The sequence below is a fragment of the Nymphalis io genome, chromosome 5 (genome assembly GCF_905147045.1).
Source record: "Nymphalis io chromosome 5, ilAglIoxx1.1, whole genome shotgun sequence".
NCBI lineage: Eukaryota > Metazoa > Arthropoda > Insecta > Lepidoptera > Nymphalidae > Nymphalis > Nymphalis io.
Genome location: NC_065892.1, coordinates 649,908 through 677,086, shown reverse-complemented (window position 1 = coordinate 677,086; position 27,179 = coordinate 649,908). Strand labels below are relative to the sequence as shown.

Below are 27,179 nucleotides of genomic sequence, written 5' to 3'. Positions count from 1 at the left end.
CTTTGTCTATTAATATATAGCAGAAGATACAAAGGCCGAAATGGCCCAGTGGTAAGAACGCGTGAATCTTAACCGATGACCATAGGTTCAAACCTGGGCAAGCACCACTGAATTTTCATGTGCTTAATTTTTGATTATAATTCATCTCGTGCTTGACGGCGAAGGAAAACGTCGTGAGGAAACGTGTCTAATTTTATTGAATTCTACCACATGCGTATTCTACTAAACCGCATTGGAGCAGCGTGGTGGAATAAGCTCCAAACCTTCTCCTCAAAAAGGGAGAGGAGGCCTTAGCCCACAATGTTATTTACAGTCACGTTGCTTTAGTTAATATCTCGAGGTCCTGGGTTCAAACTTCGGGTCGGACCAATATAGTTATGCCTTACAAAGTTACAAGCTTAAAGAATATAACAAAACAAAACGTAAACATGCAATATCTTTTATACAAATACAATAAATAAATGTATAAACTGTCTTTATTGAAAATTAATAAAAAAAGAATATCGTAACTCGAATTTTACTTTACGATACTTTGCGATTTTTCCCCTCGTGAAAATCTCATAGATGCGGTCATAAATCGCTTCAGTTGACACGACGGCGCGAAGGGAAAGGCTCGATTTATGCATGTTTGATTTAGAATGAACCAAATGGTATCGTGTTATGGACATTAAAAGGGAAAATCTAAAATTAAAATATATTAAAATCGAAATATAATTCAAATATTTTCTTTCGAAAAGTCAATTATTAAATTAAATTTAATGTAAAGCTTGGATTTTACTGCCAAACAAAAGCCTCCAAAAAGCCTCCAATAATGCATTCCTATTGAATAAAATAAAAGAAATAAATTCAAATCATAATATACAGCTCTTATAGACTATCCAGCTTCTACATACTCTATGGTATTTTTAATGCAGATCGCGAATTCTCCAAGGGTAGAACATTTGCCTAACAGTGTTTTATTTATACACTACTCTTTTTTAAATTAAATTTCCTTACGACAATAAACAAACTTTTTCATTATTTTATTTAAACAATTCAAAACGTTATTGTCGTAAAAACATAGGCTTATAGATTACGCAGTTTATTTATAAATAAATACGTACATCAAAGCGAAGAAGAGAGAAAACACAATATTTTAGTAACACTCAATTGATCAAAAGCGAAATCGTTTAATAAAAATTTAGATATTCGTATTTTCTCGACTCTTATAAAAATATCGTAAACCTACTGTCACTTAATGTTTCTTTGTCATCAGTAAAATTTATGTTATTTATATTTGAGTTCAATTTCTTTTTCGGTTACTTTATATTCGTCGTGAGCTTGGGAAATTAATCATCGAATGATGATTTCGTTTTCGTGCACCGAAATGGGTTCTAGGCAATACAGAGTCTTCGAATTCAGGGCACGATTCAAATTAAGTGATAAAGCGCTGGGAGTTCGCCGCCTGCGCCCGGCTGTCACCGGGTAATGCGCGAAGACGCCACGTGCTGTTGTACGACTGTGTTATCAACCCAATCTAATGCAATTATGATTCCGTCTGTGAATTTGAAATGCCTTAACATTGGCGTAATTAACTGAATCTCACTAAAAGTCTGAGACGTCAGTAATAGCACGTAATTGGCTTACATCTAGGTAAACAGCAGATTACGCGTTGAATAATAAACAAGAATTGAGATAAAAAACTCATTTTTATATCCGATACGTGGAAAATATTCATTGTCGATATTGACGAAGGAATGGTTAATACTTCTTACAGCGCCAATGTATATGGACGATGGCGTCCATTTACCATCAGACCACATCTGCATTTTTTTTAATAAAACTTTTACTGGTGGTAGGGCTTTGTGCAAGCTCGTCTGGGTAAGTACCACTCACTCATCAGATATTCTACCGCAAAACAGCAATACTTGATATTGTTGTGTTCCGGTTTGAAGGGTGAGTGAGCCAGTGTAATTACAGGCACAAGGGACATAAAATCTTAGTTCCCAAGATTGGTGGCGCATTGGCTATAAGCGATGGATGACATTTCTTACAATGTCAATGTCTAAGGGCGTTTGGTGACCACTTACCATCAGGTGGCCCATATGCTCGTTCACCTTTTTATTCTATAAAAAAATAAAATAAAAAATAAATAAAAAAAATAACTAAGCACGTGAAAAATCAGGTTAAGATCCACACTTTCTATTCTCTAATACATCAAAACCTTTCTAATTTTGCCGTACAATCTTATTACAAGCAAGCATACTAACGTCTAGACTTAGTACGGGTAAAATAAGGATTTTATCTCGTGAACTTTTAATCAAAGAGACTTCGCCAATCAATCTATACGCTCCTATAGTGCTGAGGTCTAAGACATCGTACAAAATGTCTTGCGTATTTTTTCATGCGTTTATTTAAATATTTAATTTTTTTTTATGTTATAAGTGGTCTCCACAGCCCATATACATTGGTGATGTAAGAAGTATTAACTATTCTTTAACATCGCCAATGCGCTACTGACCTTGGGAACGAAGATGTTATGTCCCTTGTGCCTGTAGTTACACTGGTCTACTCATCCTTAAAAGCGAAATGTAACAATACTAAATATTGCTGTTTGACGGTAGAATATCTGATGAATAGGTGGTACCTACCCAGACGGGTTTGCACAAAGCCCTACCATTTGGACAAAGTACAGTGTAGTAAGCTACACATTACATAAAGCCCGACCACCTAAATAAATTATTGATTCAATTTGCAAATAGTTAGACATTGTATCTCTGCAGGAAACGTTTAAAATTAATACATTCTACATTTTAATAAGGATTTAAGTTTGTGACTAAACTACAGTTGTATATTTATTCCCATTTTTTAAACAATAAAAATGGTTGCAGTAAGTTATCTATAAAAGATAGAGAGAGAGTTATCTATATGCCATCGAAAACTTTTTCTAGAACTTCTCATGAGGAATATTTCAGCCATACATTATTTTCGTGCAACTTTAACTATTCAACGGACACCGTGAAAGTTTCAAAATATAAAAAAAAATCAACTTAGTTGACGAAAATCACTATTCCTTTAACTAAAGGTATATATGGTCTATTTCATGTTTAGCGTATATCCACCTGAAATAATGTACTTTTCAAATGGCGAAAGATTTTTTCAAATAGTCATCGTGGTTTCTGAGTTTACTTCCTGCATACACACAAACTTACAATATTCGCGCTTTCGCTTTATAATATTAAAGATTTATAAGATAAGTATAGATATAGATGGTAAAAATTAATACAATCTCAATCTGAAAATACTAATCTCTATTTACGTGTTCAACGATCTCACCTTAGAGACTACTCTCTTAGTAGCAGACTAATTGGTCAATAGTTGCTTTGAATAGTCCATTTATTGAAGCTACTTAAGATCCTCAACAATGTAGAAATCATCACGTGCAAATGATACGAGAAACACAAAATGTAAACCAATATCATAAAAGTGAAACTAAAGCGCATCGGTATTGAGACAATATCCCTTCAATTATATTATCTACTATCAAATAACGATTACGAAATCGGGATATTAAAGATTAGGGTGAAAAATTGTTACGGATAAAAAGCTGTTTATGATTTTACGATACTCTTCTATTTCCCAATATGATATCATAACGACAAAGTGTTATGACTTTCTCGACGTTGCGAGGATAAGAAAAAATGTTACACGAACACACGTCTTAGATATAAAGTGTATAAGGGCTAATGACATTTACTTTAATAAGAGGAACATCTATATCGACGTCTCACCTTAATAACGTGATAAAAAGAAAACAGACGTTTGGGTATGTTAGTAAAGCCATACATTACGGTCTTATACGGTTTCTTAATTAAATTGATATTGCTTTGCGACAAATTAATATTTAATATCTCTAAGAAAAACACGTTCGGTTTCAAGTGAAATAGTTTTACCAAGAAATTCTTATATAAAACATAATAAGGCTAGTTTTTTTTTTCTTTTTATTCGTATCCTTGTATATTCGATAATATGCGAACGAATATTATATTATATATTTTATCGAAATGATTTAATGTTGCTCAAATATTCCTTATAATGAATTGAAAATAACCAAGACCCAGCAATGTCCTCTTGTTCTCTGATCAAACAATAAACTAAATCAACTTAACCTGTAAGATCATAAAAATGTAAAAGGCTCTTTGTGACCCAGGCTAGGTGCGGGGCGAGCGGTCGTGAACTTCGCGTGAAACGTGAGCGTTCAGTCGAGTAGGAGCCTTCGTCGCGTGGAGACGTATTTGTTGCTGCATATGTTAAATTCGCGTTACGTGATGATTTCGATGTTGTTGTGTTATTGAATTTGCTTAATTGTGATTTGTGATAAAATCCCCTTAATTAAAAAGGGAAAATTGTGATATGTGATCAGGACTAGTCGGATGATGAAGAGGATGTTTGTTTTATTAGCAGTTCTCAGCTTACTTATAAAAGGTAATTAAGTTTTATTTCGAACTTATTATGTAACAATTAAATAGTTTTTATTATTTTCATAATTGGCGTCTAACATAATAATTTATCAAAAGTTGGGCGGCTAATTTTATAATGTCTATAAATTGATACAAAAATTTTCCTTTAATTGTTCATTTGATAATAATCTAATATATAAACATTAAGTAAAATTATTGAATAATTCACTGTGATGTATTAAAGTAGTAACTTAAATTCATATAAAACTATGATATTTTTTTCTTTCACAAATATTAACATTAAATTGGACATGGAATATTGTATAGATTTGTAATTTTGTTTTTTTGTAATAAAGACGAAAAAAATTCGTTTATGTGTATTATTTATTAACAATGTAAACCGTGTAATTTGATTATTTTCATTTTCTCAATGAGACACTGATAGAATTTTCTTTCCATGAAAAATGTTTCACACGCTGTTATATTACCCGCTACAGTTCCAGTAGCATATACATCACATGTCACTTTAAAAATATACCATTTAGCTTTTAAAAGTATAAATTTCACCTTATGTAAAATATAATATATAAGCCCAATGCAAACCTTAACATCAATTTGCAATTCTAAAATTAGGATTATGCTGCTACCTGAAAATTTAAATACCGTAACAGCCTGTGAATGTCCCACTGCTGGGCTTAAGGCCTCCTCTCCTCTTTTTGAGGAGAAGGCTTGGAGCTTATTCCAATTTAAATAATGTAAATAAATTTATAGACCAAATATAATAAAGACAGGATATCAGTGGATATATCAAAATAAAAATAGTAAGTAAAGCACCGTTTATAATAATATTAAATTTACTTCTATGGTTTTGCCATTAAATTTCGTTTTTACGATCCTGTATTATAAATATTACTAGTTTCGCCCGGAGTTTGTTGTGCAATTGAGTTGATGTTTATGACTCTTCTGTAGCGTGAAATTATTTATAGCTTAACTAAATAGACTATCTTTGTAACGAAAAAAAATATTCATATCATATAAATACTCCCATTTATCTAATTTGATATATAAAGATTTTCCATAGAACCGGAAAAAAGAATTAAATAAATAAACATATTAAGCCACGTTATATTGTTTCCGCTGGTGACAGGAGGGCTTGTTCATTTTTCGCCAGGAGAATCGGAATTGCAATATAACATTCTCTGTTAAATTGCAATTCCGATTCCGATTCTGTTATTTTTGCCACAAATACACGCGGTCATGATTTGTATAAGTATGCTTATTTAAAATCTCCGTATACATATTGATGTATTTCCTTTCAATTTTAATAATTAATTAAAATCCGGTCCAGCGAAGCGAATCTTAAAACAATTAAGCTTGTACAGAGCTTGTACTATGAAAACCAGACAACTGATATACCACATATACTATTTTTCTTTTGTAAATACATACTTATATAGATAATTACACCCAGACTCAGGACAAACAGACATGTTCATGCACACAAATATCTGTCCTGGGTGGGAATCGAACCCACAACCTTCGGCGTAAAAGGCAAGCATCCACTAACCACGCCAACTGGCTCGCCAAGTCAAAATAATTTATATGTTTAAAAAGTTCCTTAGATTTTATTATAAATATGAATAAAGGTCAGTTTTAATTTATCATCATATTTTTCGGGATTGGTTGAATGAATTTTAACAAATTTACCCACTTCTAACTTCAATTCGGTCAATAGTATTTTTTATTTATCATTCCAGATAACATACTAATTCAATTTGTATCATTTTTGAAGTGCTTATACTTTTTTAAGCATTTCAACTATATGAATGTTACGTAACTGTTTTTAAAAACTATATGTTTTGTCGTTAAAACATTATTTTATTTTGAGCTTCTTTAAACTTTTTGTATAGTTTAGAAGTTTATAAGTTAATATTCTAGCATCGAAGGTTATATAGATTTTCATTTAACAAAAACCTTATCATATTTAATGTTACAAAGAATCGATAAAACTTGCTTAACAGTTTTGAAACTTTATTATTTGAAAACTTTAAATGAATGTTATTTCGTAATAATATAATTACAATTTTCCTTACCGTAGTTAATACTGAGAGAAAATTATATATATATTGCGAATTAAAATCATGGAGGCTCGTATAAGCAATTTTAAATCGTCATTTTATAAGATTAAATTTAATTGAAAATATAACATTATATGAATTTGCACGTTTCTAACTTTTTTATACGCTTTTTTATTATTAAAACTAAGGTTTAATAGCTTATCAAACAGATTATCGGTTAACAAAGGAAGCTTTAATGATTATTTATATATTTCTGTATTACTTTGTAAGCCATATTTATTACTTTGTAAGCCATATTTATTAATAATTTTCTAACAATTATTATTACTTCCATTTAAATATTCTGTCAAACTTCATTTGCACTTACAAAACCTAGTTGATAATTTTTATAGTCATATTGCAAAGTTGATGTTTTAAAACATTTTATTTCTATTAACTTTAAGGAAGGTTCTTCCCAGTATATTTTGTGTGTTTGTATTCACAGTAATTGAGCCGGTTGGCGTGGTTGGGAGAACACTTGCCTTTCACGCCGAAGGTTGTGGGTTCGATTCCCACCCAGGACAGAAATTTGTGTGCATGAACATGTCTGTTTGTCATGAGTCTGGGTGTAATTATCTATATAAGTATGTATTTACAAAAGAAAAGTAGTATATGTAGTATATCAGTTGTCTGGTTTCCATAGCACAAGCTTTGTACAAGCTTAATTTGGGATCAGATGGCCGTGTGTAAAAAATGTCCCAGGATATTATAATTATGTACTCATATGTAGGTTTTAGTATTTAAAATATAAAGTACCATTATTATGTAAATTTATATATTTTTTTTAAATTATTGATCAAACAAGTTACTAAAACACTATATTTCATACAGTTATTATTATTTTGATCAACTCAAATAGTCGAGCTGCAGCATTATGTGGAGTATTGATTATCGTGTAAAATACTTTGACCTAAGTCGACATAGGATTGAGTTGCGATGCGCTGAAATTGTTATATTTCTCTTAACCGTAATTTGTCCAGAGATCGGAGATAGTAAACGGCAGATGGAATATTCGATACACGATATTGTATAATCATAACATTCTCCAAATTCAAAGGCATAAATTATAAACTGAAATCAATTCCTGGCATTGAAATTTTTCATGACTCTCCCACAATCTTTAGTAATAAGCTACTTAATTATTATATAATGCATGATTAGTTTTAATTAATACTTTTCATAATTTCAATTATGATATCTCCGTTTGATTTTTTATTAAAACAATGACATTAATTTGTTGTTTAATTTTGACATTATTAAAAATTATGATGGTTTTTTGTTACTTTTAATTTGAATTTGATTAGATTGAATCTGGAAGTGCTATGTACACTTGTAATTAACATGTGTATTAGATATACATACATACATACATACATCCATCATCAACCCTTCGTCGTCCACTGCTGGACATAGGCCTCTCTAATGGCACACCACTGAGTTCGATCCTTAGCTCACAATATCCATCCGCTGCCAGCCACTTTGCGACTTTGTTTCCTGGCGTATTAGATATACTATTATTGTTTTATAATATTTTTTTTCAATGCTTTATATGTATGTCTTTATATGTCTTATGCATATCTTTGTATGTTGCAAGTGTGTTATTACAAATAAATAAATAATTTTTTATAGCTGTTCAGCTGTGTGTATGCTACACTTATGTACTAAGTAAGTAAGTCTATACAACCAGATAAAATCAACGGATATACGTGTTTTCAAGGCATAAGTAAACACTACTGACTCTCTAACTTCTGGCTAGTTTTGAGAGTTTATTAAAATAAGTATTTATTTACTGGCTGATATTATAAGTATCACGGCCTCTAACCGAGATCGCGGCAACTGTAGCCGTATAATACTAGATACAACGAGGCGGTAACTGCATAGCATAAAAATTATTAACAATCATCATTGGTAGTTTAGTTAATTTTGAAATAATTATAAGAGTCGATATGGCCCTGTGGTTAGAAAAAACAAGAATTTTAACCGATGATTTAGAGTTCAAACTCGGGTAAACACCGGTAAATTTTTAAGTGTTTGTAATTAATCTAGTGCTAAAAGTAAAGGAAAACATCGTGAGGAAACCTGCATATGGCCACTTGTATATTAGTTATAGTTAGTTGTCATATCAACCCGCATTGGAGTAGCGTGGTAGTAAGCTCCAAACCTTCTCAAAATGGCTAGCCTAAGCCCAACTATAACATTTATAATATGTTACTTTACTTTTTTTCAATTTAATAATCTCGTGATATATACAATTGTTAACATTATGATATATATTTACTTAAAATTTGCTTGTATGTATTTCGTGTATAAAATACGACAGGTTGGCAAAGTGGAATGTAAATGGGCCGATTCGATAAAATGGTACACATGTCTGCAGCTCTTCATTGACGTCATTCAAAATAGAGATGCCCACAGCTATTTGACAAGATATCGATAATTATAGGCGATTATAATACGACCCCTACGGTTTTTATCGATAATTATTAAAGAGCTACGTGCCTGGATTGAAAATGACGATATAGCAAGTGTTTAAATTTGTAACGCAACCATGGGTACAATTGCAGACAGTTTTATTATGTGAAAAGTTACGTAGCTATATACACGCTACTTAAATATAAAAACTGTTTAATTTTAATTAAAAAAAAATATAGAAAGTCAATGTTACTTGACTTGAATTGTTTACAACTTTATAATGAGTTAAGCTACTGGTGCATATTGTTTTAAAATAATGAGCTATTTTAAATTAAATAATAACACTCTTAGATACCCTCGATCTCGGATGATGGAGGGTTATTTTGGACTCTTTTCACCGCAGTCAGACTTCGCTCCTAAACATACTAAGTTAATCTAACCTAAAATATGATAAGCATTCAAGAACTTATGCATTTCATTCAAAATTGAATTCTCCGTTCACAGTAAGCCTAGTTGGCCTAGTGGTTGGAGCGCGTGAGTTTTGACCGATGATCGTGGGTTCGAACCTGGGTAAGCACCACTGAATTTTCATGTGCTAAATTGTGATTATAATTCATCTCGTGCTTGACGGTGAAGGAAAACATCTGTCTGTGTCTCATTTCATTGAAATTCTGTCATGTGTATTCTACCAACCCGCATTGGAGCAGCGTGGTGGAATAAATTCCAAACCTTCTCCTCAAAAGGGAGAGGAGGCCTTAGCCCAGCAGTGGGACATTAACAGGCTGTTACTGTACTGTTGTACACAGTTTATAAATAAAGGTCCTTACAATTTAAAGGTGACTTCCAAAATCCTATTGCCTAATTTTCATAATTTATCAAAAACATTTATTCATAAAATAAATTAGTATGTTAAACACTTATAATAATAATTGCATATATTATTAATCTATAGGACCTGAATGTTGGCTCATTGATTTTTCATATACTGATATCGATTAAGAAGTAAATCTAAACATTGTTCATAGTAAAATTTTGTGTATTAATCAAATAATAACTAAAATTGTAAAAATGTTTAAAACATGTTTTTTTTATTCTCAATCAGTCTTCCAATCATGCGCTATTCTAATTAGGAAGATTGTTACTAAATTCGCCCTTCATAGATATTGCCCTAAGTCAATAAAAACTTGGTAAAACCCTTTACTATATACTATATAATGACGGTTCGAGCTCGGATGCATTTTACTGAAATATGTTATTTAAGCTATTTCCCGTATTCATGTGATTTTGATCATCAATCATAACAAAGATGTGTATAGATCACCCGCGTGTCAGTATGTTTATTCCGGGTTCTCAGCGTGGTCGTTGAGTGTAAAGCGTTTTATTACGAGCTTTTATTTAATATAATACTCCACCTGTTGGCAAATATGTAGGTCAATCCTTGCAACTGAATTTTAAGCCACAAACAACCGTTTGAGGTAAAATTTCGCTCACACTTTTTGCACATATTATACTAAATTTGATTAGTTTTAGTCCATGGCTTTTGTAATTGTGTATTATTTTAAAAATGTTTTTATTTTGATTGTGAAATGTCAATTAGCGCGTATTTTTAATACGTCCTGATGCCGTCATACCCTTTCTCTGTCGCTGCTCTGTATGGCTATTCTGTAAGAACAGACTTAAAAGACACCGCATAAAACGTTCGTGAAATATCAGGAAGTGACATGTAACATTGACAATGATAATTATAACATTTCAAGAATACACGATTCAAAATAGTATATCAACATAAGGTTGTCAATATGTCGGGGTAATATTGAAGCGAGTTCTTATAGAATAGCACTGCTGTTCCGTATGTATGTGAGCGCGTATACTATATACTTGAATGCAATATATTAATGCAATATATATACTAACAAAAGAGTATATTATTGATTGGTTTCTTTTCAATTATAAATTATTTAAATATTTATAAATATTAATGTTTCACATCTATCGTCCGTGATGGTATTTTTTTGTATAATATTACAGTTTTATAATTTACATGTTTATTATTATTTAATTAGTTCTGTTGAAAATCTAAATCAGTTCTTAGTAAAAAAGAATTACCAGACAAATTAAAACAAATCTGCCTTAGATGAGTTATTTATTGAGTTTTACAAATTCGCGTTAAGTGTAGCGACAGTTAACATGAAAAAGCGAGCAGCTAATATCACGTATTCAAGATTTTACACAAAGGCAAATCGTTGCTTCATTGATAACGCGTTCCACGAAATGTTGTACCAGATTTGTGTGTAGAGTAGCGTTGATTCATAGAATCGTTGTGCGATATTACATAAATGATTTTAATAATATAATTCATAAAGTATTTCTCGCATTTCGCAATAAATGTACACTTGATTATATTGACTACGTTGAAGATTACTTCTAATCTATTATTATAAATAGTCGAAACTTTAATTAATTTGTCGTGTCTTCTTACGCCTTTATTTTTTTTATTATAATTTTTATCTGACTAAAAAAACCGGTGGTTGTTCTCAATTCGGTTGTTGTAATATTTTTGGGCTTGTTACCTCATTTATGAACCGATTTTTTTTTATTTGGAAAGGAGCACTTTCTGTTCGGCCCCAATTAGAAAATGTAGCTTCTCTTAAAGTTAAAAATAGGGGATGAATTCTGTACGATATTCGATATTTAATAGGTATAAACTATACTCACACTCTAATACGGCTGGAAGAAATATTTTATAGAGATAAACTTTGATTTATCACTTTAAATATTCTTTAATAAATTTCAAGCGATTTTAAATTGCAATAAGGTCAATTGTAACACGACGGTGACTGAGAGTAATGATGTTTTATCAAATTCAATTTATTCAGATGGCCGGCGGCTACAAATTGGACAGATGATGTTGCAAGCCTTAAAATGTATGACCATGGTTTAAAATCCTATGATTTATAATTTTCAAGGGACACATGTATGTTAAAATTACTTTATTGTTGTGTATTCACATTTACCTTTGTTTAATTTATAATACTCGCTACTTTTACTACTTTATTTTAACTATAATATGTTAGTTTGTCTAGAGTTTATGTTTGTTAGTTTAAACAACACCCAAACAAGCTGACGAGGCTTATGGGTGTCAAGAACAAAAATAAACATTAATATTTTGTTGTTAAAAAAATGATTTTGTTGATTCATTGTCTCTTTCTAACTAATCATAATATATTATGCTAATGTCATTCGACAAATGAAAGACGACAATGTTTCCATCTTTAAGTTACTTTCTTAGACATGTGGCGTTAGCGGAATAAATATATGTAAAATTCGGTGATTAGCAAAACGGAACTCGCTAATATGCTAAAGTTGATAGTTAATAGTTGTGTGACGTAGAATACCAGTTATCCAGGACTCTGGGGGTAAACTTAGGATGTATTTTATATATAATAACAGCTTTCCTTCTCAAACATGAAACTGACCGGCATTTGCAATTAAATTTTATTGTTAAACTATAGATAGATAGGGATATCTTTCTCTCCAATTAGTTACCGGTCTAGTTGTTACCTTAGAAGGCTATAGATCTTGAAATCCCGGAAACAAATCACGGTTATCGACGAAATAATATTAAGTTTTTCTGACAAGATATTGTCAGTTATTGTCAGCGGCCTGGTAGTAGGTAGTTGGTATGTTTTTATGAAATATGTCGTTAGTCCTGCGCCTGACTTCACATCGGTTTGTCAGATGATCATTTCACCAGATGACTTTAAGGAAATAAATAAGTACACCGGTGTTTGTGGACATACTTGCACTCGGTAATATCTCGTCGTGGCCAATTTTAAATAATCGTATTAATATATATAAGCAACAAGTTGTAATCAACTAATTTAGATAAACAATATATTATATTTAAAAAATGTCTAACTATAAAACTTTTTAATCTATCTCAGAATTTATATATACATTTAATATATTTATTTCCAAGTCAATTTTTTAAATGTTATAAATAATGGCGGACGGGCAAAGGGCCACCTGATGTTAAGCAGTCACTTTCGCCATCGCCAGTGCGCCTTATGAAGATGAACGAAACGAAGATGTTATGTCCCTTGTGCCTTTAGTTACACTGGCTCAATCACCCTTCAAACCAGAACGCATCAATAATAAGTATTGCTGTTTTGCGGTAGAATATCTAATGAGTGGGTGGTACCTACCCAGACGGCACCTAGTCGTAAAATAATAAATTTGAATATATATTTTCATTAAATAAACGAGAATTCCATTACGAATTTATCTACATACTAAAATATATATAAAATGTTAGCAATAAGGTAAATGATTTCAATATAAAAACGACAAAAGTAGATTTACCTTAATAGCGATATTATCTAAAATTGAATAACATTCAATCATGGAAAAGAATAATACCTAACGATTCATTCGTTTAATAAATGTGCTACGATTGTTATGTAGGTAACTGCTTTGTATTATTTTAATAGCGATTAAGTAATTATTTAAGATTAATGTTTGCTGTGTAAAATAAATCATATAGAATACATCTTTACAGTTGATCGTGGGTGTAAATTCGATCATACGCCAGCTTAATTTCTGTTTATCTTCTGCTTGGCAATCGAGAAATAGATAAAGACGAAGCCGATGGCCTTTGGCTAGAACACGTGAATCTTAACCGATGATTGTGGGTTCAAACCTGGGCAAGCACCACTGAATTTTCATGTACTTAATTTTTGTTTATAATTCATCTCGTGCTTGACGGTGAAGAAAAACATCGTGAAGAAGTAAAAAGTAAATTATATACAATTGTATATAATATGACTGTAGCTACTGACTGACTAACTGGGTAGCTAGTTTTAAATAAAATACACTTGTCATTTGAATATTTATGCTACGTTTTGGAACATGTTCATCTTTGTCCAAGGTCTCTGTTGTTATTTTTCATCACCCAAAACGTAAGTCAGAAGCCGTTTGAGGCCCACTTAAAATAATTGCATACTATATTTATTCATTCTTGTTAATGTTTCGTTTAAATTTTTTTTTTGCAACATTCACATGCAAAGCGACCAGACCGATATTTCTTCGACTACGATGACATAATAATATACTACATATATAGATATGTCCATCTTGAAAATATTACCTAATATTTGATTACTAATAATAAAGTTTGATATCAATTGTATAAGGAATTATTATGTATATAAAACTTACCTCACTTTAATATCAGAACAAAAATCATTTTTATATAAATGTTTATCATTTCAAAAACAATAATTTCATAAACATTTCCAAAGATCTAGATACTGTTACAAGAGTATTTGAACGTAATCATTTTAACGTCTTGATACCTTAAAGTTTGTATTTCAAAGATTAAATTGTACGACTTTATTATGAGTTACTCGGTTCTTACGCCTGTGTTTACTTACTTTAAATGACTCCTGGGTCCGACCCACGTACCTCAGGGGAAATAAAGGAGAATAGAAATATTTACCGACAGGTCTCTCTGTCATAAGCTTGAAACTACGTTCATTTATTAGAATATGATATATTCTTCTCGCTGTTTTCTCTTTGACATTTTCACATATAATGTAGACGTAGATTTTACGAAAGCCAGGCTAATACTGTAAGCGTTTCGGTTATATTAAAAGTGTAAAATGTTATTTGTGTTTATACATTTTTTTATAAAAGCACATTTAGTGAATGAATCATTCGCAATCAGATTATTTCCAGAAAAATCTGTTATACAATTTATTGTGAGCAAAATAATCGATTAGAAAAGAAAAAAAAATTAAAAATACCTTTGATTGTAGTGTTTTGCTCGTTATTCTCTAGTTTGCGGTATTTCGTATAACAATCGAGAATCAGAAGTTTTGAAAATTAATAAGTGTAACAACGACTCTATAATGAATAAATTTGTCAGAAACAAAAATTAGTCTGACAAAAGCATCTATTGTGTAAGTCTAGGTAATACGTGAAGGGAGAACACTATCCCTAAAGAAATTTGACAATGAAAACTTATATTTCAGTCACTTTTATATTACTGAATAAAAAGGTTTTCGAGGATAAGCTTCAAGTCAATGCGACCGATCACGAACAATGTTAGGTAAAATAAAGCTGGGCAGAAGATTTCTATCCTCTTAAAGAGACGGTTGGGAGCTTATCCACTATTCTCCAATGCCGGTTGGTGGATACAATTGTGGCAGATTTTCATTTGAAACAAGTAAATTCTTTACGGTGCTTACCGCTGGGCACGACATTAACTTTAAACCTTAATTAGGTATATGAAAAATGCAAAATGCTGGCCCAGAATTGAACTCTTAATCTTCACTAAAATCCACGAGTACCATCAACGAGGCCACCTCAGCTGGCATATTCGTTTATTCATAAAACAAAAATATATGCTCATTGAACAAGTACTTGTCAAAAACAGGTGCTCGTTCTATTTACTATTATACTCCGATGAGGCCGCAATCCTTTACGACCGAAGAGACATCAGACGAAAGACCAACTTTTTAACTGTAAGCTGTTACTGAGAATTTTTCGGTAGAAAAACCCAATAAATTTTATTGCCTTGACCCGGGACAGCCTGCCGCCGTATAAGACCAGCCATTAGACCAACGCGACAGTAAATAAAGTTACACGGTACTTATATTATTTTTATTGTACACGAGTGTAGAAAAAATTGTGCCATAGAGGCGGTCTTAATATAAATATACAGTGTGACCAGCGGGTTGAAAAGTTTACACCAAAATTTCCAGTAAGTTTCTATTTAATGCTTGTTTAGATACTTCAAAGACATCCTAAGATAATAAGCATACAATACTGGTATTCAGTAACAGTAACAGCCTGTTAATGTCCTACTGCTGGGCTAAGGCCTCCTCTCCCTTTTGAGGAGAAGGTTTGGAGCTTTGGAGCGGAGCACCACGCTGATCCGATGCTGTTTGGTAGAATACACATGTGGCGGGATTTCAATGAAATAAGACACATCCAGGTTTCCTCGCGATGTTTTGGTTCACCGTCAAGCAGGAGATGAATTATAAACACAAATTAAGCATATGAAAATTCAGTGGTGCTTGCCCGGGTTTGAACCCACGATCATTGGTTAAGATTCACGCGTTCGAACCATTAGGCCATCTCTGCTTTAATATTGGTATTCATATAAGATAAAACTGCGATAGGTTGAATCAATGTACTTTACATTGATTCGAGCAAATTATACGAGAACAAGTTTTTCTGGGGTTATCAATTATTATGATAATATTTTCTATGGAAACAAACGATTGTTTCTAATATTTTTGCTACTATATTTTTCCTACCATTATATATACATAATATATTTATCATACCATTTATCATTTCAGCATTTGTAGATCCATAACTAAGCGAATGTTTCTTTTTTACTCTCACTTTCGAAAGCTGATCTACCAATATAGTGTTATCAACGGCTATCTGGCTTGTCAAATGATCGTCATTTAGCCTTTCTATGAAAGCCTGAGATCACCTTACATCTTCACATCTGACTTCTTCTTCTATCCATCCAGATTAATCTGGTTTTTCTATACCCAATAATAAACACTATACAAAATAGATGAATTAAGTTTGAAGATGTATAAGAGAGAATCGTTCAAAGAAATTTCAAGTCCATTTTAAAATACTTCAATGGTACTTTACTCAAAGCAATAAGATAAAAAAATATTACGAAATTTTCATTGTATGATTCTTCTAAATGCCTTATTTTTTAGATTTTTATAATTGATAATTTATCTTGACTTGTTATGTTTTCGTAAACGATTATCAATTTTCTATATTTAATGTTTTCTTATAATAAATCAAATTATGTTTTTACCACGTGGGGTGCTATAACATGTATATTTTTAAAGGATTAATTCTGTGGCCTGATTCTTATAATATCAATAACTCTTACTTATGATATTCAGAATAGAAACAATGAACATAATATGTTGGCAGTTTTATATAATTATGGCTTTTGCGTAATGTTGTTGATATTTGTAATTTTAAGCTTATGCCATTTTAGCACAATTAAATTTATTCTGTCTTAAATTATTTCGCAAATGGCAAAGCGTGGTTTACGTTTTACTTAAAAAAGTTTGCTAACACTTTTATCACCAAGCTAAAAAGCAAGCAAAATTTTAAGCTACTGTTTCGGAATCTAGATGCCACCGAGATAACAAGTAACTTGATCGTTTTTGCATTAATCACCCTGACATTACATTGTAATCAAAGATTCAATAGATGATCAACATACATGATATTATTTTGGCAATTGATTTTGTAATTTTGATATGACCTGAAATATAATAATGATTCATGTTATTAATCTATGTATTACTAGTAATCGACATGTATTTTTTGAAATTATTTATTACCATATACATTCTATGTAATAAAATGACTTTCTATATTCATATATCATATATGTGACGGTAGTTTTGAAATCATATAATCCAAGACAACGCCTAATTACAAGTTCCCAACATATATTGCTCTGCAAATTTATGTAGGTGCACGCCGCGCTTTACTACCCCCATTAAAAGAAATCCGGTGCAGGATACAGTTATGTCCCCTGATTCACTACAAGCACTTTTAGCAAGACTAAATCATCTTTGAGCTGTAAAGTATCTTTTTTTTTTTTAGTGCTTATACTTTATTAAACAATCGTTTTGTCAACAAAAAAGTTTTAAGATCTGTTTATAGTCTGGCATCTTCACTATGAGTGAGAAATTGGAGCATGGGTGAATTGATAGTGAGTGCCGTAACGCATAACTTTACATTACGATAATAATTTTAGGAAATTTATTTCTTGCATTTTCAAATTCTTCATAATTTAAATTATGAAATCAATTCATGTAAGTTAATTATGAACTTTCCGCTGGTAATAACTTTGCAAAATCGATAAAGTTAGCCAGCTATGTCAGCTGTGCTAATTATTACAAAGTTACACAATCACGATTCCAACTATTCCTAGTAATTTGGTTTGGCTTATCTTGCAAAAAGTTAGCCATTTCTGCAGTCATGCATATTCAGACACAAATCATTTTATGGTATTATATGAGGAATTCGAAATTTTTGTCGAATAAATTTAGATCAGACCAAATGTATTCCATAATTGTAATTAGTCTCCAAAGTCTATTCACTTCTGTCTGTGCCTCCAAATAGTCATGTCGAATTTAAGCGATGGTCTGGACTGTCTACGAAAGTCTTAATTTTACACGGAGCATAAATACTTTACTTTATACTAGCAAAATTTCATAAAAACTTTGCCAAGTACATAATTGACAACGGACTTATATAGACATGCAACAATGATGATAATAATGACGAACGGCGATAATTTATTTGAATGATGAGGTAAACATGATAATTTTATGCGATATTTTTGTGGAAGACTTCTTTGGGCGTAATGCGAGTCAAATTTTAAGGTCCAATTTCATTGCTATGATTGTACGTATAACGTTTGAGTTGAAATTTTCTGAAGGAAAAAGGTTTCAATTATGCCACAGATACTGAGTTTAGCGCTTTAATTTTTTTTTCCAATTGACTGACTTTCTACGTGGCTGATCTGCCTAATGAGATTTTTAGAAAGAAATTCGTTCTTTTTTGTGTACGGTACTTTTTAAAAGTAGTTATTTTTTTTAGAAATATAATCCACATCGTGATTTTAATGTGTACTTGCGTACAAAATATATTTTATTTTTATGTTAGTCTCGACGGCTTATTGTTTATTTTATAAGTCAATCTCTACAATCTAACTCTAAAATCAGATCTGTAAAAGCTATTGTGGTTTCCAGCCAAAAAATCTAAGTAGCAGCCCACGGTTAGAAAATGTTTCATTGTTTTGCTTCGTTGATCCCGCGCCCACTATCACTCTAGTCGTTTCGGATTTCTGTTCCATTTGACAATGAAGTGAGGTAGTAGAGAAAGATAATATCTCCTGCGTAGTTCAATATTCTTCTTTGAAAATTGCTGCCGTCGTTACAATCGATCAGGACATAATGTTTTACATGCCCACTTCACTTGTTATAGCACCGAAATTCCAATAAACCTGTCTAGTAAAGCTGTTTTGTGCAAACTCGATTCTCTTCGAAAAGCGTAATGGTTATTCATTATAAAGTGATAAGCGAGATTCACTACATTACAACTAAACACTAATTATAACATTCGAGGGAAACACGCATCAAAATAGCGTTACATAACATAAAAGTCTGTTTTCACGATTTCACGGGTTGAAACGAAGTGAGTTTTTATAGAATAGCACTATAGTACACCAAATAGTGAGTACCATGCAAGAAAAATATATATGTAATACGTTGCATGTAATGTATTACTAAAATAGCTTCTAAAAATATTCCATCGTTTTATGTATTTCAATTAATTACTCGAAAACGATCCGCTTCATGTAACTTTCTTTGATTCATAATGTACCGCTTTTCAGATAATCGAAAAAAAAAACTGTTTGGGTATCATAAATATTGTCAAATAACGTAACTTACTAATTAGGTGATATATACTGCGTTGTATTTATAACAATTTGGGCATTTTTTTAAATTATTGATATGATATTGCATGATATTATAAGTATAATAGATTTATCAAAAAAGTCTTAGCAACATGCATCATGTTACAAATTCTACAAATTATATTAATAATTTTTTATGTTTTTTCTTACCAAATGTAGGTATGAAACCTTTTTTAATTATTTAAATAATTAAAAAATACAAACTTTACAATGTGAAAAACTATTTTAAAATTCAAATATGTATATATTGCTTACACTTTTTTATGTGTATATAAAAATAAAACACATTATTTCATTAAGTTAGTACATTAGGTACATGTAGATGGACAAAATTATTGTTCTGTAAGTAATTTCGTTAAAAAAATATTATTTTTTCATTTTTAACTTTTGTTGTAACGCTTAAATTAATACAATGGAGCTAGATCGAACCTAGGACTAACAAATCTCTACGCAGTCCATTGTAGTTGAGCTAGTCGCTCTGTCTAAAAACAACTTCTATTTTTATGGACAACCCGCAGAGCTAGACCCAACGCTTGATTTACCACAGACACTAATACTATCCACATATAATAAATGATCTCAAAATAATGACCAGTAAAATCCTTAAGAAGATTAATTTTCTTGTTACAGAATCCTTATTACTAAGGATAGTTCGTGTCTCGATCCCTTCACATCGATTGAGGGGTCAGCCAGCGCAGTTGGATTGTGATTACGAGCTAGGAGACGACACGCTATACTCGGTAAAATGGTATAGAGATAATGAAGAATTCTATCGATTCATGCCGAAATATGACCCTCCAAAGCATTCATACAAACTTGAAGGGATCAAAGTCGACGTAAGTGCCTTTTTAATCATTTTAGCGAAGAATGCTTTGCAATATAAGCAGGGTAGTTGAATATTAAGGTCATTGCAATGTATTATTCATTGTAATTTATATAAATAATATAACAATAATATAATTTAAAACTTTTTATTGTATTAAAGTTACTTGTAATATTTTTATAAATGTTTTAGTCCTATTTTTAAATCAATTTACAGCGTGTTTATGAATAATAACTAATAAGTAATTATTTCTTTATTAGAGTGAAATGTAAAGGTCGTGTTTGAATCTAACGTTTCTATATAATATGTAAAATTTGAGTAAATCTCTTCTGACAGAAATGAGTCATTATAACAAAAAATACATTTTCTTTAGCATAATTTTAATATTAAAACTGTTCTGTGAGATTTTTTTTCAAAATGTTTTAGATAATTAGTAATTCATATATTTATTTTATTATTTTGTCATGCAGATTCATTTCTAAAACCGCTAGACATATGTATCAGCAAAAGTTTCTCCTCCATTTAATCGCTTAACATGACTGAGGTATTCTGGGTATAATAGCCTAAGGAGCAGAGAATATGGAAGAATGCAGCGCTATGATGAAAACTTTTCATTGCAATTTCATGGCTTTACGAATAGTTAGTTATTTAGTTAGTTAAATATTTTGAAACAATTAATATCCATCAACTAATTTTTATTTTTATTTTAACCTTTTTTTCTTTTATTTCATAATGAAACAAATAAATATAGTTTATAAATAATATGTATAAGTAAATATGATAACTGTTCATATTTCAACTCTAAAGTTTAGAGTTTAAAGTTTAGGTTATAAGGTGTGTCTTGAACCTTTTACATAATTTATTTTACTGACACGTTCGCAAGGGCTTTACAAATAGAGTTAGAATTTTGTACTCAACCAGTGGACAGTCACAGGATTAAAAATAACTATCTTACAAGTTGATTCGTGTCGTTAATGACACAAGACATCGCAAATGAGTTTTATCCAGTTTCGATAAATATTTAGACTCTATTAGCGATTATTACACTATTATATTATATTATTATCAACCTTTCAACTCCTTTTTAACAGTTTTTTAATGAAATATTTTTAAGTAAAGTGACCATTATGCTAATAGCCGAACATTAGAGTGGATATAATAATAATAGAATAAATAAGAAGAACAATATTTTCTCACTTACGACTTACCAGTGTAAAATTCAGATGACCAACTTGCTTCTCAATTTGGGCTATGATGAGACTGAATCATTACTAAAACGATCAATATAACATTGACCTAACCTATTTTTCCCTCCTACTCCATTCCTTCCTTATAGTATATATATTTAGATGTATATATGTATATACTATATTTTGTCAAATTAAATGATAATTGATTGTTATGTTTGTAATGAACAAATAATAAATAAATGTGCTGTCGAATTGGAGGGTGTTAGTAGCTACGACACAGTATTATACTATTGTAGTTACTATCGTATATATTGTTTGAGATATGTATAATTTGTTCAAAATAAATAAATATAGCCATGTAGTTAGATCATATGAGTCTCGGCTGAGGATCGTAGTTTCAAAGCCAAGCAAGCTCCTGAATTGCCATGTACTAAATTTGTGTTTATGATTAATCTTTTGCATAACACATAAAGAAAACAGTGTGAAGAACGCACGCGCCGGGTTCTTTCTCACAAGTGAATCCACTGACAAATTCTCTCCTTAAAAGAAAAGGAGACTTTAGCCCAGCAGTGGGTTACAAATTCTTAATTTTACTTTATGCTGTTATAATAATAATAATGTACTTCGAGACGATTTCGGCCACGGTGGCCAATCTCAAGAAAGATTAGCCAACTACGCTGGAAATATTATAGTGCACATGTGTGTGCGCAAGCAGAGGTGCACTCTCTATTCCCTAACTCTCATATTCCGATGGGACAGCAATCCACGCAAATACACGACCGGAAAGAGTTCAGGCGAAGGACCAACGGCTTTACGTGCTTTCCGAGGCACGAGACACACTTCCAACAACCAGACTCCGGGCTGCTACTGTGAATTTTCTGACAGAAAAACCCAATAACTTTTTATTGACCTGACCTGGGAATGGAAAATTCAGATCAATCAAAATAGGCTATTTAGAAGTTTATTCAAAATATTTATAAACAACGTGAGTTGATTGAAGAGTGAGATCTTTTAAAAATATAAAAAATATATTCTTATTATAAAAAATATATTATCAAAACAGTAAATACTTTTGGTTTCCGTCCCGCTATGCACGGTATGTAAAAAAATCATACAAAAGTGAGTTGGATTCGCGTAGTGAGGGTTCCGTTTTGTTATCTTTCCTTATGAGAAAAAAACACACAAAACAGTAGTACGGAACAATCATATACAAAAAAAAATATTTGGAAAATTCGATAGGTTGGTTTGGGTTATTTCATTTTTATTTTATTGAAATAATAATTAAATAAAATACCTTTTCTTGACATGTCACGTGATACATCTGTATTCTTATTTGCCTCTAACGCCCAAAGATCAAAACATGTTTTGTTTGCTATACATCTATCTGTCATTACGTAATCTCATAATTTAGACGATCTCGACTTCAATTTTGTTCGTCCAGTAGATTCCCTAGAACCCTATAACATTGTAAACAACACTATTTAGCAGCTTTTCTTGTTTTGTATTGTGTTAAGAATATTGTTTTTATGCATTATCTTCATCATTTGAAAATCTCTTTTGTTTGGCAGCTTTCAAAATCTGATGACAAAAAAGTCGTTTTGCACCCGGTGACGTTAAAATCATCAGGCCTATACCGATGTGAAGTATCAGCTGAAGCACCAAGTTTCGCATCAGCTGCTGGAGAGAGTAAAATGGAAGTTATATGTAAGTGACATTTTATATTTCCTTAAATTATATAACCAAATATCATGTGATTTCTACCAGAGAGCAATGCGGTGACCTCACTTCAATCCTACTGAGGATATTTTTGTTAAGTTCATCCACGTATCCGGATCCGAATCGACCAGTAAGCAGGCGGCCAGCCGTAAATTACCGACCTACAGCCGAATGATTACCATATTTGTTACAATTTGCGCAGACCATTTTAAATACTATAATGTGAACATTGATCATTTATGGTGATCGTTCATTATGATATTAACTTTGCTTTACTTTCAATTTTAAATAGCTATGGCATAACCATCGCTCGTAGACAGTATTATTCCATACCAACTACTACTCTAAGCAAAAATAGTTAGTAAAAAATAGTAGGTGTTGATACTACTCCAAAATCCGACCGAACTAATCGGTGGATTAAACGCTACCATTAATAAATGATTTAGAAACGAACAGCTCCGATCCTTCTAGATTCAACAAACCTGCCTTAAAGTTCATCATTCCAATCGGAGTCCTGAATGGTATTTATCCAATACAAACATTGGTGTTGCTTGAAGTAATCAAGCACAAGTAATGTTTGTATGTGCATCGAATAGCACTTTAAGCTAGTAGGAGGTAGTGTTTGTATTACCATATGTATAAATGTCACTGTTTGTACTGTTTAGACGTTAGAAAATTATTAGCACCATTTTTATATATTTAATTTGATTTCATAATAATTTGTGAAGGAAATTGGATGAAATTGTAGAAGAGAAAAATAGTGGTGTAAGCTTCAAGCTTTGTATATTAGCAGATAACGTTTTACTGTTACTAAATAAGGACATAAAATGAGAATTACTACGTGAAACTTTATAACCATTCAAACTCGCATTAAGGTAATCAAAGTGGATTTAGGCGAATGCAACACTATGTATTCCCAGAAAGCCTTAATGATTACAAAAACATGTATTTCGAAGAAATTTCAAAGTTTATACTGCATATACAATAATATAATAAAAATACTTTTTTACTTTATTAAGATGTTTCTTATAACAGTAACAGGCTGTTAGTGTTATATAGTGTTGCACGCGACCGTCCTCGACGCTCATTCCTTAGCTCACCTTCAGACACTTTGTTTTGTAGATTACGGACGTAAAAATACCAGCCGAGCCTCTTCATTACAGACTATTGAATTTAATAGAACTGTATTTGTATTTACACCTCAGAACAAAACAGGAAACACAAATGGCATCATGGGCTATTAATACGGATAATCCTTTACTGATGACACATACGTTTATAAGTAAAGTAATATTATTTGGATTGGTAAATGAAATATTATTTGGATAAACTGTATCTTAAATGATAGTAAGTAAGTAGCTTGTGAATGTCTCACTGTTGGGCTAAGGCCTCTTCTCCTTTTATTTTGAGGAGAAGGTTTGGAGATTATTCTACCATTCTGCTCTAATTCGGGTTGGTGGGATACACATGTGGCAGAATTTTAGTGAAATTTGAAACATGCAGGTTTCCTCATGATGTTTCCCTTCACCGTCAAGCACGAGATGAAATATAAACACAAATTAGGCACATGAAAATTCAGTGGTTCTTGTCGTCTCGTCTCGTGACATTGTTATAATTATCGTTATTGATAAACAAATTACATAATATTTTATTTGTTAGCAGTAAAGTACCTATGTTTATAGCTTTATGTTAATTAGACTTCATTGTTGTAATAGGAAGGGTCTCCACAGTCAACATGTTCAAAAATTTAACAAAATAATAAACGGTGAATGTAATTACATCGAGCGTTTATTATTTTCGTAAAAAACAATTTAACGATAGTAATTATTTCAATTGATACTATAATTATTGGTTCAAATATTTTATCAATTAACGATTGTTATGTGTTTATCTGATCAATAAGAATATCACTTCTATGAGTAATTTATTAGCAGCCCTGATTTAGGAAGGTGGCAATGTTATGCTCTCATGTCTCGAAAAGCGTGAAATATTTGCCAATATAAAAAGTTTGGACCCAACCTTTCCACCATCTACCAATATACAATGTTTGGACCCAACTTTTTTACAGTCGTTTTTCTATCCCATTAAGTATGATAGTGTAGAAGTAAGTTGTGGTATTATAATCTACTATCTACAGGATACATTTTACCCCTATTTGGTTGTAGGGTCTTATGTAAGGGCCGTAAGTGGGTGGTACCTACCACTCACTCATCACATATTCTACCGCTATTGTTGTGTTCCGGGTTGAATTATAAGTGAGGCAGTGTAACTAGAGGGATGAAGGACAAAACATCTTAGTTCCTAAATTTGGTGGCGCATTGACGATGTAAAGAAAAGTAAATTTTCTTACAACGCCAATGTCGATAAGCGATAGTTCATTTTTATAAATATATATATTAAATTCAACCTTTTAAAATGACAATTTAAAATTGATTGCTAGGCTCACACAATATATTTAAATAAATTAAGTTTGATTTTGCGCCAGTATTTTTACACTCTAATACCGCCGTGACCGAAGTCGGTCTGAAATTCATCATCACTATTAATTAATACATCTTATTATTTCTCCAGTTTTTATTTCACAAGGATTTATCGCGTAAAAGTTTAATATTTGTTCTTTTAAATTAAAAATGCCTTTTATTAATACGGTGATGGAGTCTACATTTCTTTACCGAATTGAATTATTCAATTCCATTTGGCAGAAAATAAATTTTGACTGCCATGAAATGATACACATCAACTTTTTGTCTTCAATATTTTATAATGCTTAAAATATTTAATTTTTCGACTTTTTCCTGAATCAAAATGACAAATTGGATAAAACACGTGAATCTTAACCGACGACTGCAGTTTCAAATCATAATAATAATGGGTTTTAATGATAATAGTTTAATGATCAATTTATAAAACATATTTTATCAAAATCGTTTAGATGTCCCCGTTTTGATGCGCGTAAGAATGATATTCAGTTACCCTTTGTAAAAACTAAATATGATTATGTCCTCGTGACCGATTTCGGCCACAGCGGTAATTCTCAAGAGAGATAAGCCAACTACGCATGAAATATTATAGTGCAAGTGTGTGCGCAAACTTTCTACAGGCGCATTCTCTATTCCTTTACTCTCGTAATCCACCGACAGCAAGCTGACACCACCATGAGAAGTTCAGGTGAAGGACCAATTTTACATGCTTTCTCAAGTAGTACTTCCAACTTCAAGAGTCGAGGATACTGAGAATTTTCGACAGAAAAACCCAGTATCTTTTTACTGGCCTCATTTGCGGTTTGAACCTTATACCTAGCCACTAGAGTCAAAAACTAAATATACTAGTAACACAATATTACAATGTTCTTGCTCACTGTAGCAATGCGATTAAAAGCCCCAGTGCGGCGTTTCGGTTTTGACGAAAAAAACGAGCACCTACTCCCACTTCAAACGTGTTTTATATTCAAAAGTTGGTAATCATTGAAATTTTTATGTTTTTAACAATCAAATCAAATCAATCAACAGCCAATCGTTGTCCACTGCTGAACATAGGCCTCTCCCAAGGTGCGCCAAAGCTCCCTGTCCTCCGCCTTCCGCATCCAGTTGGTGCCCGCCACCTTCTTAAGGTCGTCGGTCCACCTGCGCTGCGCTTGCCGATTCGCGGTCTCCACTCTAGGACTCGTCTGCTCCAACGGCCATCGGTCCTACGACATACGTGACCAGCCCACTGCCACTTCAGCCTGCTAATTTTGCAAGCTATGTCTATGTTTTTAACAGTTATTCCTATATTAATAACATCGTATAACAACAAGTTACTTACTAGTATGGAAATATTTAGTTTAATAAAGAGTGTTACAGCTGTTTTATTATTAATACGTTGCCCCTTAAGGTCACCGTATACCGGCCAGTAAGGTCCAGTCGCCACGGAAAGTAAACGTTTTTTTTGTCCGGATTT

General features: G+C 31.8%; 1 protein-coding gene across 1 annotated transcript in view; it reads left to right on the top strand.

The window, feature by feature from the left end:
• The first annotated feature begins 4,251 nt into the window (after nt 1–4,251).
• LOC126768797 (uncharacterized) overlaps nt 4,252–27,179 on the top strand; it is a 38,596-nt gene continuing 15,668 nt past the window's right edge. The window contains exons 1-3 of the mRNA XM_050487140.1: nt 4,252–4,464; nt 20,142–20,347; nt 23,093–23,228. Coding sequence (XP_050343097.1) covers nt 4,413–4,464; nt 20,142–20,347; nt 23,093–23,228 — 394 coding nt within the window. The 5' untranslated portion in view covers nt 4,252–4,412. The remainder of the gene's footprint in view (nt 4,465–20,141; nt 20,348–23,092; nt 23,229–27,179) is intronic.